This window comes from Puma concolor, chromosome D2, assembly GCF_028749965.1.
Source record: "Puma concolor isolate L17-30 chromosome D2, mPumCon1.1.hap2, whole genome shotgun sequence".
In the NCBI taxonomy this organism is placed as follows: Eukaryota; Metazoa; Chordata; class Mammalia; order Carnivora; family Felidae; genus Puma; species Puma concolor.
This window is the reverse complement of record NC_141677.1, coordinates 54,757,069-54,777,771: the sequence shown is the minus strand read 5'-3', so window position 1 is coordinate 54,777,771 and position 20,703 is coordinate 54,757,069. Positions and strand designations below refer to the sequence as shown.

At 36.1% G+C, this 20,703-nt stretch overlaps 1 protein-coding gene across 3 annotated transcripts in view; it reads left to right on the top strand.

Annotated features, from left to right (window-relative positions):
* The first annotated feature begins 687 nt into the window (after window positions 1–687).
* LOC112854662 (protein FRA10AC1) overlaps window positions 688–20,703 on the top strand; it is a 38,164-nt gene continuing 18,148 nt past the window's right edge. The window contains exons 1-9 of one of the 3 annotated variants that reach the window (XM_086680399.1): window positions 688–722; window positions 1,687–1,750; window positions 3,489–3,565; window positions 4,901–4,996; window positions 5,123–5,168; window positions 7,520–7,596; window positions 9,120–9,203; window positions 9,776–9,860; window positions 19,166–19,211. In XM_086680399.1, coding sequence (XP_086536525.1) covers window positions 3,489–3,565; window positions 4,901–4,996; window positions 5,123–5,168; window positions 7,520–7,596; window positions 9,120–9,203; window positions 9,776–9,860; window positions 19,166–19,211 — 511 coding nt within the window. In that variant the 5' untranslated portion in view covers window positions 688–722; window positions 1,687–1,750. Of the gene's footprint in view, window positions 723–1,412; window positions 1,579–1,686; window positions 1,751–3,488; window positions 3,566–4,900; window positions 4,997–5,122; window positions 5,169–7,519; window positions 7,597–9,119; window positions 9,204–9,775; window positions 9,861–19,165; window positions 19,212–20,703 lie in introns of those variants that run through there. The other 2 variants (XM_086680397.1, XM_025918216.2) reach the window with 2 other exon arrangements.

The following is a 20,703-nucleotide window of genomic DNA, read 5'->3' as shown; positions in this document are numbered from 1 at the left end:
GGGGCTCTGTGCTGAGAGCACAGAGCCTGCTTGGGATCTCTCTCCCTCTCTTTTTGCCCCTCCCCTGTTTGCTTTCTCTCTTTCTCTCTCTGTCTCTCTCATAATGAACAAACATTAAAAATTAAAATAAATGTCAAATATCGGTAGAAAGTAAATTGAATATAAGGTACAGGTGTGCTTGGTTTTAATAATAAAAGAACTAAATATAGATTTTAGATATTTACTAAAAAAGGAACTGCTTGACAAAGTAACTCAATATAGTATAATGTTAAATTGTGAGGCTACCTATTGCTTTACATTTTTTGAATAAATGTTTTTATTGCGGTATAATCTGTATTTTGAAATAATCGAATTTACAGTAATTTAACTTACAGATTTTTGAGATCACATTCACTGCATTGAGTAAAAAAAGATCTACAATTTACTCTCAGGAATAGAAGGGGGCCTTGAATATCATTATCTTCTGTTTAGTGCAAAAGATGTAAAAATGATATGTATGTTAAGTGCCAAGGTTTTCTCTAAAATGGGCCCGCTGTAAAAGTCAGTGGCGTGCCAGTTCGATTCAACAAATATTTAATTAGAGCTTGTGATTTCCAAGGAACTGTGTTGGGTGCTAAGAGGAAGCAAAGATGAAAAGCATCAATCAGTTAGCTGGAGGGAGACAAGACGTGAACCCAGTAACTGGTCTGCAAAGCAGAATGGGGCATCATAACGTAGAAAAGGTAAAACACAGGGAGAACCTGGTGGAGCTCAAATAATTTAAATTTTCCTGCCTACGTTTTTGTCTTTTTCTTCTTTTGAAAAGGAAATATTTTAGATTCCTTTTCACGTGTGCCAGGTGGTTGCGGAGAATCTGCGACCCTGTGAAATCTCCCCTATTCCCTGTTCTTCCTTTGCTCCCATATTCCATGAGCTCCTCTGCCGCCAGTACTGGAATGGCATGTATTGTGTGGGTGGTGAAACGATGGAAAGTTATTTTTGTTTTAATTATGAGAACTGTTTTATGGAGGGAGGAGGAGAGGCAGATCGGAGACAGACGCTTCAGCGGGGATGCTCCGAGGAGGCGTTACTAAGGTTACTAGAAAGAGGACGGCAGGTGATATACAGGCAGGATTTTTTTTCTAAAACAAAATATTTTCAAACGGGCGTGGGCGTAGTGCGAGCAGTACCACACGACATTAAAAGCTGCGCTCGCGAGGGGAAGGAGGCCGAGGAAAAAAACTAACGGTTCCGACTGTGGAAAGTAGATAGCCTTTGCCTACTCTCCCGGCCCTGGTTGCCGCTGCCTTTGTTTCCCGGGGCTGTTCTGGCTGTAGCACGAGGTCGGCGCGCCCGAGGACGGTGTCATTTAAGTGTGACACGCGGCCGAGTCGGACCGGAAGCGGCGCCCAATCGGGACCCGTAGAAAGAGGCGGGGAGCGGGCGGCGGCGGCCTTCGCTGCGGGGAGGCTGCGCGGCGGGGGCGAACCGGACTGGCCCTGCAGCGGCTCGCTCAGGCCGTGCGTAGTCGCTGCAGCCACCGGGAGAGGGGAAGCGATTCCCGCGGGCGTACTTGGCCGAGCAGGGAGGAGCGAAGGGGTGTGTGATAAGGGCCTTGAGTGTATTTGGGGCTGGCTAGAAGGACCTCCAGAATTGTTCCTCATATGCTACTCGTTGATTATCTTTTGGTGGTTTTTTTGGTTCTAGAGAACACCCGGCGTCTGCCGTCTCGAATTTCTCTCGGCCCTTGTCATTTGATTCGTTACCCGAAGTGAGTGAGAGCTTTTCAGTGCAACCACTGATTTGAGATGAGTATGGGATGGATGAAGCCGCCAGAGGGGGGAAAATGGGAGAGGGGGAGCAACGGTAGGAGGCGGTGTCGCGGGCTGTGGGGTCAAGATGACATTAGACTCTGTTCTAAAACTCTTTATATGCTGTACCACATTTAACGTACAGTCCTATGAGATAGGAGACCGGCGCTCTTATTAGCCTCGTTTCATAGAAGGGGGAAAGAGGGAACTGAGGCTCAGAGAGGTTAAGGAACATGCAGAACAAGAGACATGAAAAGTTCAGAGCCAGGATTTGCACTCTGGTAGGTTGATGCCAGAAATACATCTCTAAGCTCCACACAATAGTTGACCCCCATCAAGATGTTTGGAAAATGAGGACATAAAGGGTGAGAAGTTGCTGAGACGTGGTAAGACAGCTGAAGCAAGGAGTTGACATGATAAAGGGTGGGAGATCCAGGTGATGACAGATGTTAAGGGAGGATAGAGTTGGAACTGTGGCCTTCTAACCTTTACCTCCAACCTTGGCTAGCACCTTCCTCTTTAGAATTTTGTGGGACAGAGAAGAGAGGTTTTCACTCACACACCTAAGTTTGAAAATGGAATCATAAAAATTCACAAATATGTAAGATTTAAGGTTTACATGATGTAGACACCTTATTTAGCAGATGAAGCCCAAAGAGATAAAGTAATTTATTCAAGGTAGCCAGGACTAGAAAGGTATCTTGTCTTAGGTCCAGTGCAGTAAAGTTTAGGGAGTTGTTTCCTTTTTGTCCTGCTGCACTTGTAATAGTGAATATTAAAGTTTAAAAATTTCGATATATCATTTGACCTGGACTAATTCCTTGTAGCCATATGAATTGAGTATGACCTCAAAAGTCAAATAATCCACTGATTCCCCATTAATGTGTGTTCCAAATTCAATGTAATGCTGAAACCAGAGGCTTCTTCAAGTACAACTGAGTGACAATTGAGATCTTCCTGGATTTCTAAGAATTTCAGTTAAAAAATGAATTGGAACAAGATAAAGTTTACTAGACCAAAGGGCAAGGTTGTTTACTTTGAAGGAACTAGGAAATCTCAACATATGTTGTAAAAAGGCAAGTTTTAATGAATTGATAGTGTACTCTTCACAAATAGAGTAAGTCTAATGGAATATAATAATCAGTGGTAGCATATTCCGTAAAGGCAAATTGGAGTAGTTGAAATCGTGGGCTTAAGAGTCAAGTAGATCAGCTTAGCCACTTATTTGCTCTGTGACTGATTTACTTAACTTTGTCTTTGATTTCTTCATCTGTAAAGTGGAGATCATAGTTCCTAATTTGTGGAATTAGAAGCAGTGTTTGTTAAGGACCTACCATAATGTCTGGAACAAAGTTGGTGATAAATACACTGAATCAAAGGTGAAGCATCGCTGAATCTTGTGTGCAGTCACATGGCAGGTTCTATAAAAAGAACCTCGTTTTCAGTGAAGAGGTCAAAGAGTAGCTTCCCTGGTTGGCTTAATAGTAATTAAGGTGGAAAATGTTGATTGATTCATTTTCTGAAGGGTAAGTCTGTTACTTCAAAGTGAATGAAAATTTTAGTTGGCTGGTGAACAGTGATATACCCACCATGATCCTTTACAGTTACTACAGCTTTTAAAGATAACTTATTTTTGAACTGTTTCCTGAACTATGAGCAATTTAGGTTCTAGGTAACTGACTTTATACTTCTTTACAGATGCATGGTCATGGGGGCTATGACTCTGATTTTAGTGATGATGAACACTGTGGTGAATCTAACAAAAGGAAAAAAAGGTAAGTAATTTTTTATCGATCTGTGTTTCAGATCCTTTCCAGGTTGAGATGACGTATAAATAATACTGAAAGTTTCTGGATTATGTTTACATGTGAAGACAACAATGCTCTACTCAATGAATTTTTGTTCATTAAACTATAATGAATTGACTCGAGAATTTGAGAACAGTTATGTGAAAAATAAGAAAATGATGTTTATGCTGTGAAGAGATTTATGGAAGTGGAGGTGGGGGAAAAAGGAGACCAAACAAAACTTAGATTTCTCTGTTGCATCTATTTTTCATGCAACTGTTAAGGTCTTTTTACTTGTGAATGTCATAGCTAAGTACGGGCTTAGTTGGAGGTCCCTTTGCAAGTACTTGACCTCAAAATGAAGTTCATGTGGAGGGTGAGACTGTGCAGTTTTATGGTTTTGTGAATGAGCAGACTAAGTGTTTAAGTGAAGGAGCTCATGGAAGTTTTTATTGAATTGGAAGGGACAAGAACTGTCAGCAAATAAAGCCTATGCTTTATGAGGACTCTGCATCCGGTGATATTGCTGTGTTTAGGTGCATTGTTTTCAGCTTTCAGTGGTTAGAAATTGATTTCAACTGTTAACTTAGAAGTGATTGACTGATCTATATTAACCAAACTTATAAAAGTTGTTTTACTATTTCACACCGAGAGCAATATGTAAGGCATAGTGAATGGAACCGAACATTTTTGTTGGGTTCAGTATTCATGGGTGACCAAAAGAATAGAAATGATTATAACAAATTATGTTGTATGGTTCTTTATGTTTTAAAGATTTTTCACTTAAAAGTATTACTTTGTAAGTATAGAACTTGAGCAAATCTAGCTGAATAGTCTGTACTCTTCAGTTATATCTATCTTTATAACTAGGGCTGATCATCTATAGTCTATTATATCATTTATAATCAACCCTTATTCTTTTTTATATTATTGGTTACCAAAAGCATCAGTATCTCTACAAACAGGAAAATTGTGGCGCAAAGAGATTAAGTAGCTTAATCTCATTTAAGATTAAGATGGTGAAAAAAAAAAAGATAGTGAATGACAGAGCCCAAATTTGGATCCACGAATGTAGGTGGTCTAACATCAGAACCCATGCATTTGTTTGTTTCACCTTCTCCATTTTCTAAGTATTAAATAAAGTTAAGATATTAATTAAGTGATTTAAGGAGACCTAAAATGTCTCATTAAAGATCAGTGAGTCATTTTTAAGTTTAGACTTGAAATTTTAAAACATGTTCCAATTAGGAAAATAAAAAGAAACAAGAAACACCCTTTAAGAAAAATGAACTCTTTTAATAATTTTTCTTCTTCATAAACCAGGACAGTTGAAGATGATTTACTGCTCAAAAAGCCATTTCAGAAAGAAAAACATGGAAAGGTGGCCCATAAACAAGTTGCCGCAGAATTGCTGGATAGGTGTGTACTTCAGTGTAATTGTCCTTTTTTGGTTTAAGATGTTTTTGTAAACTCAGGGACTTGGGGGATTTAATTGTATTAATTAGAATATAGAAATTTGAATTTGCTTAAAATTTGTCTTAACAGGGAAGAAGCAAAAAATAGAAGGTTTCATCTGATAGCTATGGATGCTGTATCCTTTTTATACTTCTAGATTTTTATAACAAATAGAATATTTTTAAATCTACTTTTCTATTTCATAAAATCTTGTGAAGTCAGATAGACCTATATTATGTTTTTAAAGGTAAATGTTTATTGATGTGCAATCTTGTCATTTATACTTTTGAGTACAGTTCTCTTTTATTGATACATAAGAAAGATTTAGAGACAAAAATAATAAGACGTATTAGTAATGATCTATAAATAAGTTTATAAAATAGTCCATGAACTTGCAAATATTTTTCCAACCTGTTTTTGTCTGGCTCTCAAAATTTCTCATTTTAATACTGTTCTTATCTTTAATCTCATTTTAACTCTTATTCTCTTACTACCTGGTTCTTGGCTATGGAAGTTCTTTATGTGTCTAAAGGTAGATCTGTCTGTGGACTGTCCTCAGGCCTGTAGTTGCTTCAACTCTTAGGCATGACTTGGGGCTGTCTTTAAGCTCTTTCTTGCTTCCCTATTATAGTCATGTCTCACCTCAACTTTTTGGTAAGACTGTGGCTTATTACACTAACTGCTACCACTATCCATCCATACTACTGTTTGGAATATTGGGAGAATGAAAGAGAGGTCAAGCAAGACCTGAAGTATTTCTGGATGTTTATTACTACGGGCAGGATTAAGAGGAGACCATGGCAATTAGGTACATCCCCTATCTATTGACGTCTCTTTCATTTTGTTATCATTCCTAATCCTTTTCTATAAGTTATAGAAATCCTCTTATCACCGATTTATTTATTCCTCTTATCTTCTAATCCAATATCTCACCTTTCCCATGGATTTATTCTCATCTGCCACTTGTTCCTTTAACATTTCGGCATCTATTATGCCTTCGGTGACACCACTCTTTTGGGGGTATTGGGGCATCTAGTTACAGCCTGGTAAGAGTGAAGGTGTAGGTCCCTTTTTTGGCATTGGTGGAGGTAGGGCCACAGTTATTTCTAGAATTTTTGGCTGGAGTAGAGTAAGCGTTGTCTAAAGCTATCTGTCTTGTTAGGCTTCCTCTCTCTTTGTTATTCAGAGAGAACAGGCTTTTGTTGGGACTTTCCTTGTCTGTGCTTGTTGACATTTCCAGGTTGCCAGCTTCTTCACTTCCAATTCTGAGTTCATGAGGCAAAAAGAAAACCTGGGGAACTTACCGCCGTGTCAAACCATGGGTCTTGAACTCCCTAGCTATTAATGGATTCTCCTCCTCACTTTTAGGGTCTTTTTATATTTGTTTTAGATATAATTTCCAAGGTTTTTAGTTGTTCTTAATGAGAAAAATAGGGAGAAGTACAACTTTGCTCCATCTTCCTGGAAGCAAAGTCCCACTCAGCACCTGTTTTTATAAATAAAGTTTTATTGGCACATACCTGTGTTCTTTCATTGAGGTGCTATCTGTGCCTATTTTCATGCTAAAATGGCAGAGCCAAACAGTTGTGACAAAGACACGTTTACAGGTGACAAAGAGACCATTTACAGAAAAAATTTGAAATAGACCAAAAGCTGGAAAACCCAAATCTCTGGATGTCTGGATTTTCTCTTTTTTCTTTTCTGGAAGGTTAACTGCTTTATTGCCAGTATCATATTCTGATTCAATATTCTATCAGAACACATTGTAATGAATTAGGTCATTATTTATCTTTGATATAATAGGATGTAGTCAGACAGTATTATGAATGAGGTTAATTTTATTTGCATATTCAGCTCTGGAGAAAATACCTTTGAGCTTTTTAAAACAAGTAAAACGGTCATATATCTTGTTATATTGTGTTAAAAATAAACATGACTGAATTCTTTAAATATTAAAATAAATATAAAAAAATAACATTGTTTTTGAAAGCTTAATGTTAGGATTTAATATTACAAAAGTTGTATCTTCTATTTTAGAGGCTTTGTCATTACTGGAATAACTAGATCTTATAGTGATAAGAGTTAAATTGTATTCCATATCTTTAATTTTGGACACTATAATTTATTTTTCATAGTATTCTGTTAAAATAAATATTGATGTGAGGCTGTATGTATTTCAGCAATAGGAACAAGAAGTTTTCCTTCTTCCCAGTTGGAGATAGTATTTTATCACAAGAGTAGTATATGCTTGAAAAATGTTCAAAACAATATAAACAGTATTCAGTAGAAAGCCCTTCTATGCTACAGTGTTGACTCAACAGTTTAATATTTACCCTTTCAGATATTTTTAATTCATAAACATACATAGTATGTATTTACATATTTAAAAAACTAAGTAGATTCATACTGTTTGTCTCTACTTACTAGTATGTCATGGACACAGAACAACTCCTGAACAAATAAAATCCTTAATTTTTTGCATTTCAGTATCAAAGGCATACAAAGTTTGTAAATGACTATATTTTGTACTATGGTGGCAAAAAAGAAGACTTCAGGCGATTGGGGTAAGTGTCATGAAGTTTACATAGAATGGGAGGAAGATATGGATGTCTTTAAAGACCCACAGCTACTGTGTCTTCTGATTCTGCTCTCCATTCCAGTTTCCTTATCATATCCTGAAATGGAGAGGCTATCCATAACTTTGGGCTAAGTAGCTCATCATGAAGCCCATTATCTGGCAATAGGCCTCAGGTAGCCTGCAGAGCCGGATCTGCCTCAAGCAGTAACAGGATATGTGAGGAATACTCCGATGCCTGATTATGCAGTAATTTTTTTTTTTTTTTTGGTAAGGATTTTTGAGGTCATTAACTTTTTAGACCTCAGTGTTTGGGATTGCTTTTTTTTTTTTTTTTTTTTTAATTTTTTTTTTCAACATTTATTTATTTTTGGGACAGAGAGAGACAGAGCATGAATGGGGGAGGGGCGGAGAGAGAGGGAGACACAGAATCAGAAACAGGCTCCAGGCTCTGAGGCATCAGCCCAGAGCCTGACGCAGGGCTGGAACTCACGACCGCGAGATCGTGACCTGGCTGAAGTCGGACGCTTAACCGACTGCGCCACCCAGGCGCCCCGGGATTGCTTTTTAAAAGGTAGCGCAAACAGGAAAAGAAACAAAAACAAAAAGCAACTCCTCCCTGTAGTTGAGGCTCTTCTATCAGAGCCTCTTCATGGTGTGTGTTTTCTTTCTCTGACTTAATAATTTTCTGAGTTTGATAAAGTGCTAAAAAACTTTGTATTATCTCATCTACCTCATATTTATCTCCCCTCTCACTTTAGTCTGTATTCCCCAACAATCCCTTGTTCTGCCCCCAAACTGTTAACACGTTTTTTTTTAAGTTTATTTATTTATTTATTTTGAGAGAGAGAGTGGGGGAGGAGCAGAGAGAGAAAGGAGAGAAAGAATGCCAAGCAGGCTCTGCACCGTCAGCACAGAGCCTAACACAGGGCTCAGTCTCACGAACGTGAGATCATGATCTGAGCCAAAATCAAGAATTGAATGCTTAACTGACTGAGCCACCCAGACACCCCCAAACTGTTAGCATCTTAAAAATATCATCCCCTCTCTTCTGTTCTGCCGTTACTCAGTCTTTCTAGGAAGCTGTAGTAAAATGAGGTATGGAAAACTCTTCCATTTTTTAAATTTGATCTCTGTGGCATGGTGTTACTGATGTTTTAGATTCTAAAACTTACTTTCACTCATTTTTCCTTATCCAATTAGTGTTTATTTAGATTTCTCAAACTATCTTTGGTAATTTAGCACCATTTGTATAATTGAAACCAGTACTAGAGACGGATAAATGCCTTATTCATTTAACTTGTTTGTGTAGCAGCCCTCTTTATCAGTGTCTTTTGAAAAAACTGAAATCATTTTTATAAGTTTATGAACATATATACATATTCACACATAAAACTATCTTTATCTTCATGTATTTGTACTCAGCTATTAAAAAATCTCACAGAACTGTTTAACCTCCTAAATTTGACAAATTTTGTGTTTATATTAAATTGAAATAGTTTTATTTTCCAGGGAAAATGACAAGACAGACATGGATGTTATACGAGAAAATCATAGATTCCTATGGAATGAGGAGGATGAAATGGACATGAATTGGTAATTTTTGCCATCCAACACATAATACATAAACTGCTTTAGTCCTGTCTGTCCTGCTTGCTTCCTGTTTTCTTACCCTGTCACCTGTCCAGGTCATTCAGCCCCTGCGTGCAGGAGTTCTGAGTGGAAGACATAAAAACATGCCTTGGAGTAGTATTATGTTTGGTTTGGTTCTTTTGGTAATTTTTAGCAGTTTTTACTGACTTGTCATTGCTTGACTTTGTCTTGAAAATATAGTTTATTACATTTTTAGTGTATCGTTTGTTGTTCCATAATGTGCTTATTTTTAAAATATCTTGGGAAAAAGTAATACCTGAAATGCAAACATAACAAAAGACAAAAAGTGAGGAGTAAGGCTCCCCTTCTCTGACTGGCAGCCTTGCAGTTGCCCTCCCTGAGAGAGCCACTATAAATAGTTAATATTCAGGTATTCTATGCACATGTAAGGAATAGGCCTCTTTTAAAACATTAATATTTATATCATATGTGTTATTTATTGACATTGCTTCCAAGTAGTAAACTGTGGTTGGATTTCTAAATGCAAAAGATTTATATATTTTTTATGGATCTAGGGAGAAGAAACTTGCAAAGAAATACTATGATAAATTATTCAAGGAATACTGCATAGCAGATCTCAGTAGATACAAAGAAAATAAGGTATGCCTTGCAAGTATTTATAGAAGGTTCTTATTTAAGTACAGTATTATTACTATCATTATTATTATTATTATTGTTATTATCATGCCCCACATTATTCTTTTAAAGGTGCTAATTCAAGTCTAGGTTGAATTAGTCCTGCATCTATGAAGAGTCATTTGGACCGTTTAACCTCTACAGCTATGAAATTTACAAAGGGTCTCTTAGTCAAGGGTCTCTTAGTCAAGCTTTGTGAACTGAGGCATGAATAGTCTAAGATTAAACACAAGTGGCTACTGGATCCTGTTTCATCCTGACTCTGGCCTAGAGCCTCTACTGATTATAATGAATGATTTGACACTGCAGAATGATGTCTTGTCTCACAGATGATGTTTGAAATTGATAGACTTTTTTTTTTCAAATAAATTACCATCTGTAAAGAGGCAGATGCACATCTTCTTTTATATAAATGTCTATTCTAGTAGAATTAAATCTTACCAATGCTAATTAGTAATGGCAGATTTCTGTTCTCACTGCATCTTACTCTAGTTGATATTAAAGTGATTTTTATTCCTATCTCAAATTTCACATTTGTAACTAGAGAAGGTGACCCAGGAACAGATGATGTCAGTTTGAAATGGGTTGGTGGGGGGTGGGGGGGAGGGAATGTTGCATAAATCTGTATGTTTTGGCTAGTGTGCATTTGTATTAAGAAAGATAATCTATTTAAAAAGTTGTTTTAGATTTATTTATTATACGAATTTCTTTTTCATTTAAATAATTAAATCTCAGAATCATGATTGGTTTAATTTTTTTTTTTCAGTAGTGGCTTTAATATGTGAGTTGCTTCACAGTATTCTTATAGCTAATAGTATCTGTTTTTACAAACCCTTGGGTTTTGTTTACAAACCCATGCATGTCATGTATCCCAAAGATTTCCCCAGTTTCTTAGGAACTAGCTCTCCTGTCTGTACTAGTTATTGATCACATTAAATCCAAAAGGCATCACAGCAATTGGAGTTACTCAACTGCAAGTTGAGTATGAAATATAAATCTTTCTAAAAGCACATAATAAAGCAGCTTTTTCAATGCTGACTCATCTGTTGATTGTTTTTCAGTATTTATTAAGGACTGGGCAAGGTGTTGTGGATTAAAATGTGACTGCCCTTCAAAAAAACCTAATTGAGGGGAGAAAGTGTACATAAATCAATGTTAAATATTTGTATTCTCCATTTAAAAAACACAGTATATTACTAGAAATCATGCTTGAAAGAGGATAATCTTGAAATAAATTATATTTTCCTATTAGAACATGATGAGTAGTTAGATATGAGGGTAAATCCAAGTAAGAAATCAGAAATAGGAAATCTGGAGGGAGACAGATGTGTTGTTTTTTTTTAAAGACTTCATTTTTTAGGGGCAGTTTTAAGTTTACAGCAAAATAAAGGGGGAAGGTACAGAGATTTCCCATATACTCCTCACCCCATACACAGGGGGATCTTTTCTAGGAGGAAAGATGACTTTTTTTGGCATACCACATTTGAGGTTCTGGAAAATGTTAAAAGAGTAGTGCCTTTGATTTCCTTACTAGGATGCATTTTCTTATAGTTTTATTTATACAAAGACAGTGTTTTATTGATTTTTAAAAAATCAGCTCCTAGCTCAGTGCCTAATATATATAATAGATGGGGTATTTTTAGTGAACTCTAGCTTTTGTCCCACACACCTATTCCCTTCCTTATTACTTCTTCCCTTTCATCATTGAGAATTTGGTTGGATCATTGCATCAGGATTAGATTCAGCTGGAAGGACTGAAGCACTCCTACATAACACTGGCTTAAATGAGATAGAAGTTTATTTTTCTCCTACATAGGAATCCAAGTGGATGGTCACAGACTTTGTGTTTTCAGGAAGTTAGGATCTGTCTGTCTTATTACTTGCATATGTGATCTCTTTATGCTAGTGGGTAGAGTAAGAGGCAGTGGCTCAGCACCAAATCCTTAATAACTAACTAACTAGTAGGACATACTGTATTTGTTACATTTTTTATCCCCCTATAAGATTGTAACCTTCCTGATGACAGACAGTGTTTTTAAAAAAATTTTTTTAAATGTTTGTTTACTTTTGAGGCAGAGACAGAGTGTGAGTTGGGGAGGGGCAAAGAGAGAGGGAGACAAAGAGTCCGAAGCAGGCTCCAGGCTCTGAGCCATCAGCACAGAGCCCAATGAGGGGCTTGAACTTACAAACCGTGAGGTCATGACCTGAGCTGAAGTCGGACACTGAACCGACCGAGCCACCCAGGCACCCCTGACAGACATTTTAATAATCATTTTATATCTTCAGCAGAGTTCCAGGCCCAGTAAGTAGTTGCTTAATAATTATTGAATAGATTGGGACACCTGGGTGGCTCAGTCGGTTAAGCGTCCAACTTCAGCTCAGGTCATGATCTCACGGTTTGTGAGTTCAAGCCCCATGTCAGGCTCTATGCTGTCAGCTCAGAGCATGGAGCCTGCTTCGGATTGTGTGTCTCCTTCTCTCTCTGCCCCTCCCCCACTTGTGCTCTGTCTTTCTCTGTCTCTCAAAAATAAATAAATGTAAAAAAAATTTTTTTTTTAAATAATTATTGAATAGATTAATGAATGGAAGAAAAAGTTGGGAAACTTATTTTCATTTGACTGTGCTTCAGTGGACATCCTAACATATATGTTTTATGACAAGCAATCCTCACATACATGTATGGACTTAAGAGTAGAATTAAACAGACTTATTTTGAATGCTTTATTTTTTTCCTAGACTGGAGAGATTTTTTTTTTGGGGGGGGATTTTAATGAGAATATTTTCAAATATTTTGAGCTTTCATTTGCATTTAAAATACAAAATTGCCTGATTCAAGTAATAGGTGATTAAAAAAAATAGGCAAAGTTAAACAGGCATTGAACACTTCATCTGAATTATCTTAATACAACAACCTATAATATTGGGGTCTTTATTCATACAAAGGAAATAGACTGAGAAGTTAAGAAACTTTCCAAGGTCACAGAGCTAGTTAGTGAATGGTAGAACTTACATTGGGTCTGTATGATTCTAGAGCTGAGCTTTTAACCATTACAGTAAACTGAATAGAAAACTAAATAATTTACTATAATTTCAGGAAATTAACATGTGAATATGAAAGATCTTAAAAAGGCAGTGGAGAAAAAACATTTTTTAGCTAAAATACAAAGGTATATTTAGGAATCTGGAGGGAAGTTTAATACCTTTCCACTTTAGGGTCCAGAGGGTCCCATTTCTCTTTCTTGTTCATTACTTTGCCATTGCAGTGAGGAAAGAGCCATTCATGAATGAATGGTTGTGGTTGTGTTCTAATAAAACTTTATATGTAAAACAGGCAGCAGGCCTGTGAGCCATAGTTGCTAACCCTTGGGGTAGTATGTACCAGGTACTATTCTAAGTACTTTATGTGTACTATTCCTATTTAAACCTCTTAAAACCAAAGAAGAAAGAACTGTGTTATCTCTGCATTACGTATGAGGAAACTGAGGCACAAGAATATTTAATACCTTGTCCAGTTATAACCTGTTAAGTGGTGGGGCTAAGACCTAAAACCTGGATAATTCAACTCTTTTGCACTATAGTATATTGCTTCTTTACTGTACTATAATCTCTTTTTTTTCTGTCAATGTCATAAAATAATATATATATTTTTTATTAAAGGAGGCATCTTGTGGCCTAGCACCTGTACCTTTTAATAAGTAGTTTAAAAGTAAAGATTGTTCAAGGGGCACCTGGATGGCTTAGTTGATTAAGCATCCGACTTCTGCTCGGGTCATGATCTTGCAGTCTGAGTTCGAGCCCCGCATCGGGCTCTGTGCTGACAGCTTAGAGCCTGGAGCCTGCTTCAAATTCTGTGTCTCCCTGTCTCTCTGCTCCTCCCCAGCTCATGCTCTCTCTCCTTCAAAAACAAATAAAAACATTAAAAAAAATTTTTTTTAAAGTAAAGATTGTTCCTTAGCATTGTTCAAATATATCTTTAAATAACTGGAATCCTATATGGAGAAAAAAAAGCTATCATGTTTAAAATTAAGTTTGCTTTTTTTTAACTCTTTATTTTAATCACTTGTTGCTCATTACAAGTGCACTCCCCATCATATGTTTCATCTACCCACCCCACCTCCCTGCTGGTAACCATCAGTTCTCTATAGTTAAGAGTCTCTTGGTTTCTCTCTCTTTCTCACTTTCTCTCACTCTTTCTCTCTTCCCTTTATCTGTTTTGTTTCTTTTTTTTTTTTTTTTTAATTTTTTTTTTTTTCAACGTTTATTTATTTTTGGGACAGAGAGAGACAGAGCATGAACGGGGGAGGGGCAGAGAGAGAGGGAGACACAGAATCGGAAACAGGCTCCAGGCTCTGAGCCATCAGCCCAGAGCCCGACGCGGGGCTCGAACTCACGGACCGCGAGATCGTGACCTGGCTGAAGTCGGACGCTTAACCGACTGTGCCACCCAGGCGCCCCTGTTTTGTTTCTTAAGTTCCACATGAGTGAAATCATATGGTATTTGTCTTTCTCTGACTGACTTATTTCACTTAGCATAGTAGTCTCTAGCTCCATCCATATCATTGCAAATGGCAAGACTCCATTCTTATTTATGGATGAATAATATTCTATTGTGTGTGTATGTGTGTGTGTGTGTGTGTGTGTGTGTGTGTGTGTGTGTGTACTTTTATATAACACATCTTCTTTATCCATTCATCAATCTATGGACACTTGAGCTGCTTCCATATTTTGGCTGTTGTAAATAGTGGTGCATAGGGGTGCATGTATCCCTTTGAATTAGTGTTTTTGTATCTTTGGGTAAATACCGAGTAGTGTTATTGCTGGATCTTAAGGCTGTTCTATCTTTAACTTTCTGAGGAACCTCCATACTGTTTTCCAGAGTGGCTGCACCAGTTTGCATTCCCACCAACAGTGCAGGAGGGTTCCTTTTTCTCTACATCCTTGCCAACCCTTGTTGTTTCTTATGGTTTTTTATTTTAGCTATATTGATAAGTGCGAGGTAATATCTCATTGTAGTTTTGATTTGCATTTCCCTGATGATAAGTGATGATGAGCATCTTTTCATATGTCTGTTGGCCATCTGTATGTCTTCTTTGGAAAAATATCTGTTCATGTCTTTTGCCCATTTTTAATTGAATTATTTGTTTTTGGAGTGTGGAGTTGTATAAGTTCTTTGTTTTTTGGACTAACCCTTTATTAGATCTGTCGTTTGCAGATATCTTCCCCATTCCACAGATTGCCTTTTAGTTTTGTTGATTGTTTCCTTCACTGTGGAGAAACTTTTTATTCTGATGTACTCCCAATAGTTTTTTGCTTTTGTTTCCTTTGCCTCAAGGGACCTATCAAGAAAAAGTTGTTGTAGCCAATGCCAGAGAAATTATTCCCATTGCTGTTTTCTAGGATTTGTATGGTTTCAGGTCTCACATTTAAGTCTTTAATCCATTTTGAATTTATTCTTGTGTATGGTATAGGAAGTAGTCCAGTTTAATTCTTTTGCTTGTTGCTGTCCAGTTTTCCCAGTACCATTCATTTGTTGAAGAGATTGACTTTTTCCCATTGGGTATTCTTTCCCACTTTGTCAGAGATTAATTGACCTTACAATTGTGGGGTTATTTCTGGATTTTCTATTCTGTTCCATTGATCTATGTGTCTGTTTTTGTGCCAGTACCATAATGTTTTGACTACTACAGCTTTGTAATGTAACTTGAAGTCCAGAGTTGTGATGCCTCCAGGTTTGCTTTTCTTTTTCAAGATTGCTTTGGCTACTCATGGTCTTTGTGGTTCCATACAAATTTTAGTGTTATTTGTTCTAGTTCTGTGAAAAATGTTGTTGGTATTTTGATAGAGATTGCCTTCAGTGTGTAGATTGCTTTGGGTAGTACAGACATTTTGACAATATTTGTTCTTCCAGTCCATGAGTGTGGGATGTCTTTCCACGTCTTTGTGTCCTCTTCAGTTTCTTTCATCAGTGTTTTACGGTTTATGGAGTACAGGTCTTTCACCTGTGTCTATTTGGTTAGGTTTGTTCCTAGGTATCTTATTATTTTTGGTGCAATTGTAAATAAGATAGTTTCTTAATTTCTCTTTCTACTGCTTCATTATTGGTGTACAGAAATACAACTGATTTCTGTACGTTGATTTTGTACTCTGCAACTTTACTGAATTTGTTTATCAGTTCTGGCAGTTCTTTGGTGGAGTCTTTCAGTTTTCTATATGTAGTATCGTGTCATCTGTAAATAGTGAAAGTTTTAATTTTTTTCTTACTGATTTGGGTGCCTTTTATTTCTTTCTGTTGTCTGCGGTACTATGTTGAATAAAAGTAGTGAGAGTGAACACTCTTGTCTTATTCCTGACCTTAGTTAGGGGAAAGGCTCTCAGTTTTTCCCCACTGAGAATGATGTTAGCTTTGGGTTTTTCATATATGGCCCTTACTGTGTTGAGATATGTTCCCTCTAAACCTACTATTTTTGAGGGTTTTTTTATCATGAACGGATGTTATACTTTGTCAAATGCTTTTTCTGCATCTATTGAAATGATCATATAGTTCTTATCCTTTCTCTTATTGATGTGATACATCATGTTGTTTGATTTGCAAATATTGAACCACTATTGACACCCAGGAATAAATCCCACTTGATTGTAGTGAATGATTTTTTAAAATGTATTGTTGGATTTGTTTTGGTAGTATTTTTGTTGAGTATTTTTGCATCAGTGTTCATGAGAGATGTTGGCCTGTAGTTTTCTTTTTTTGGTGGTGTCTTTATCTGGTTTTGGTATCAGGGTAATGCTGACCTTATAGGGTGAATTTGAAAGTGTTCCTTTTTGTATTCTATGCAATAGTTTGAGAAGAGTAGGTATTAACTCTTCTTTAAATGTTTGGTAAAATTCACCTGTGAAGCCATCTGGTCCTGGACTTCTGTTTGTTTGGAGTTTTTTTGATTACTGAATCAATTTCTTTGCTGGTTATCAGTCTGTTCAAATTTTCTATTTCCTTCAGCTTCAGTTTTGGTAATTTATATGTTTCTGGGAATTTATTCATTTTTTCTAGGTTGCCTAGTTTGTTGGCATATAGTTTTTCATCATTATTTGTATTTCTGTGGTGTTGGTTGTTATTTCTCTTCTCTCATTTGTGATTTTATTGATTTGGGTCCTTTCTCTCAGTTTGGCTGGAGATTTATTAATTTTATTGATTTTTTTCCCAAGAACCTGCTCCTGGTTTCATTGATCTGTTCTATTATTTTTTTTAGTTTCTATATCATTTCTGCTCTAATCCTATTATTTCCTTCTTCTGCTAGTTTTATGTTTTATTTGTTATTTTTCTAGCTCCTTTAGGTACAAGGTTAGGTTATTTATTTGAGATTTTTCTTGCTTCTTGAAGTAGGCCTGTATTGCTATAATCTTCCCCCTTCGAACCGCTTTTGCTGCATCACAAAGGTTTTATTTATTTTATTTTTAAATGTTTATTTATTTATTTTGAGAAAGAGCAAGCAAGCAAGGGAGGTGCAGAGAGAGGGGGAGAGAGAGAATCCCAAGCAGGCTCGAACCCACCAACAGTGAGATCATGATCTGAGCTGAAACCAAGAGTAGGACAATTAGCTGACTGAGCCACCCAGGTGCCCCATTTTGTTTTTTTATAAAGGTTTTTAAACTGTTGTGTTTTTATTTCATTTGTTTCCATATACTTTTTTCATTACTTTTATTTCCTGGTTGGCTCATTCATTGTTTAGTAGCATGTTATTTAACTTCCATGTATTTGTGGTCTTTCCAGAATTTTTCTGGTGGTTCACATCTAGTTTCATAGCATTATGGTCAGAAAAGATACATGGTATATGACTTTGATCTTCATGAATTTATTGAAGCTTGTTTTGTGGCGTAATACATGATCTATCCTGGAGAATGTTACACATGCACTTGAAAAGAATATGTTCTGCTATTTTAGGATGCAGTGTTCTGAATATATCTGAATATTTATCTGTCAAATCCATCTGTTCCAATGTGTCATTTGAAGCCATTGTTTCCTTACTGATTTTCTGTTTAGATGATCTGTCCATTGATGTAAGTGGGGTATTAAAGTCTCCTACTGTTACTTATTACTGTATTATTATTGATTAGTTCCTTTATGTTTGTTATTAACTGTTTTATGTATTTGAGTGCTTTCATGTTGGGTGCATAAATATTTACAATTGTCATATCTTCTTCTTGGATTGTCCTCTTTATTCATATATAGTGTCCTTCTTTGTCTGTTGTTACAGTCTTTGTTTAAAATTTTTTTTTTTTAATGTTTATTTTTGAGAGAGACAGAGACAGAATGAGAGTGGGTTAGGGGCAGAGAGAGAGGGAGACACAGAATCCAAAGCAGGCTCCAGGCTCCGAGCTGTCAGCATAGAGCCTGATGTGGGGCTCGAACTGAGGAGCTGTGAGATCATGACCTGAGCTGAAGTCGGACACTCAACTGACTGAGCCACCCAGGTGCCCCAACAGTCTTTGTTTTAAAGTCTGTTTTTTCTGATATAAGTATTGCTACTCCGGCTTTCTTTTGACATCATTTGCATGATAAATGTTTCTCCATCCTCTCACCTCTCACATCCTCTCACATTCTCAAAGCATGTGTCTTTAGGTCTAAAATAGTCTCTTGTAGGCAACATATAGATGGGTCTTGATTTTCTATTCATTCTGTCACCCTATGTCTTTTGATTGGAGTATTTAGTTCATTTACATTCAGTGTAATTATTGATAGATATGTATTTATTGCTATTTTATTACTCATTTTGTGGTTGTTTCTTTTGTCTGATCCTTTCTCATCTTTCATAAATGGTTTGCTGGTTTTCTTTAGTGGGATAGTTGGATTTCTTTCTCTTTATTCTTTGCATATTTAATGGTAGTTTCATTTGTGGTTACCATTAGCTTTATGTATAACATCTTTTATATATTGCGGTCTCTAGTAAGTTCATGGTTTAAGTTTGAATCCATTTTTCACTCCTCTTCTCCCTATGTTTTAGGTATATAGTGTCATATTTTACATAGTTCTTTAAGCCTTCAGGTTGATTTCTGGGGTATTTAGGATAATTGATAGTTATCTAGTAGTATTCATTGGACAAGGTGAGCCTAAGGTCCTCCTATTCCCCTACCATCTTCCCCTCCTGGTGAATTAAATTTGCTTTTTATGTTGGTAAATATCATTATTTCAGTTACTGGCTCTGTGTTTAGATGTACATACAATTTAAATAATGTTTAAATTTATCCTAACATAAATGTAATTCTTTTCTCATTAGTTTGGATTTAGGTGGCGAGTAGAAAAAGAAGTAATTTCAGGAAAAGGTAATTCCTTTTTGAAATTTTACTTTTTAATAGGATGAGGTTATTTTGTTATACTATTGAATTGAAGTCATTTGGTAAGATTATTCCTGATTTATACAATAAATGCTTATCTATAAAAGTAAAATTACAGACCATGTATTTGTGATACATTAGCAAATGTCAAAATATAATGCTTTAAAGATTTTTCCCTCTAGAATTTTTGCTTTTAGAACATTTGATAAGAGTATAAGTAGAAAATGTTTATTTTTTTACAAAACTTTTAAAGTTTATTTATTTTGAGAGATAGAGTGCTTGAGCAGGAAAGAGGCAGAGAGGTGGAGGGGGGGGAGAGAGAGAAAGAGAGAGAGAGAGAGGGAGAGAGAGAATGCCAAGCAGACTCCACACTGTTAGTGCTGTGTCCAATGTGGGGCTCGAACCCATGAACCGTGAGATCGTGACCTGAATTCACATCAAGAGTTGGACACTTAACTGAGCCACCCAGGCACCCCAAAAACGTTTAAAGAGTTAAAGGAAACTAGTAAAGGATGAATACTTGAGTTTTTATTAACTTTTGGAAGAATGATTTGGTATTATTGTATTTCAGTCTAATCACATTTTGAAAGTAGAGATTAACTATCACTTTCAACCTAATGGAATTTTTGGATAGGCTAGTTCTTATTTTGGGATATCATTGAGATTGAGACCAAATATTTAGTCTTACAGCAAAAGATCAAACATTTGGGAGGCAGTTATTAAATGCTTTTTTAATGCATTGTTGTAATCTACTCATAAGTCTCTGAAAAATTAATATCTTTATCCTATTTCATGCTGTAAAGTTACCTCTTTTTTGATAATTGCATTTCAAACTGTTAATGCTTCTGAAAACTGCATAGGAGCATTTAGGAAATCATTTTAAACTAATAACTTAAAAACTTTAAAAATAAAGGTTGCATTTTAGAATGATTAAACTTTGACGCCATCCCTGTGGATCATTTCCATCTTCCATAAATTCAATGTCTGTGTGAAGTGTAAAACTGGATATGCAATAAAACAAAATTAAAGAGTAGGACTTTTTTTTTCTTTAGATAAAGGATCAGCCCTGAAGATACTCTAAAGGAGAAGGAAAAAGAATAAGTTTAAAGCTATTTTTAACTTTTCTTAGTATTACATTTTAGTTTATGTTTTTACCTAAACAATGAGAAATTTTGAAATGTTTCACAGTTTTAAAATTTTGTACTTGTATTAAATGGAATTTTCACGTGATGGTAAGTAATGCTACTTTTAAAAAATTAAAGGGCATTCTCTAAACTAATATAAGTGAAAAAAGGATTGGTTGGTGAGAGAAAGCTATTGCTATGATTTAGAATTATAATTTGGTTGCCATTTTAACAATAGAGCCATTACTAAACATGCATACATTTCATAATGTTTTCACTTGGAATGAGTGAAAAATGCCAATTTAGAAAAGTTACAGGTTCTTTGGACTGATAATTTTCAAAATCCATTTTGATAA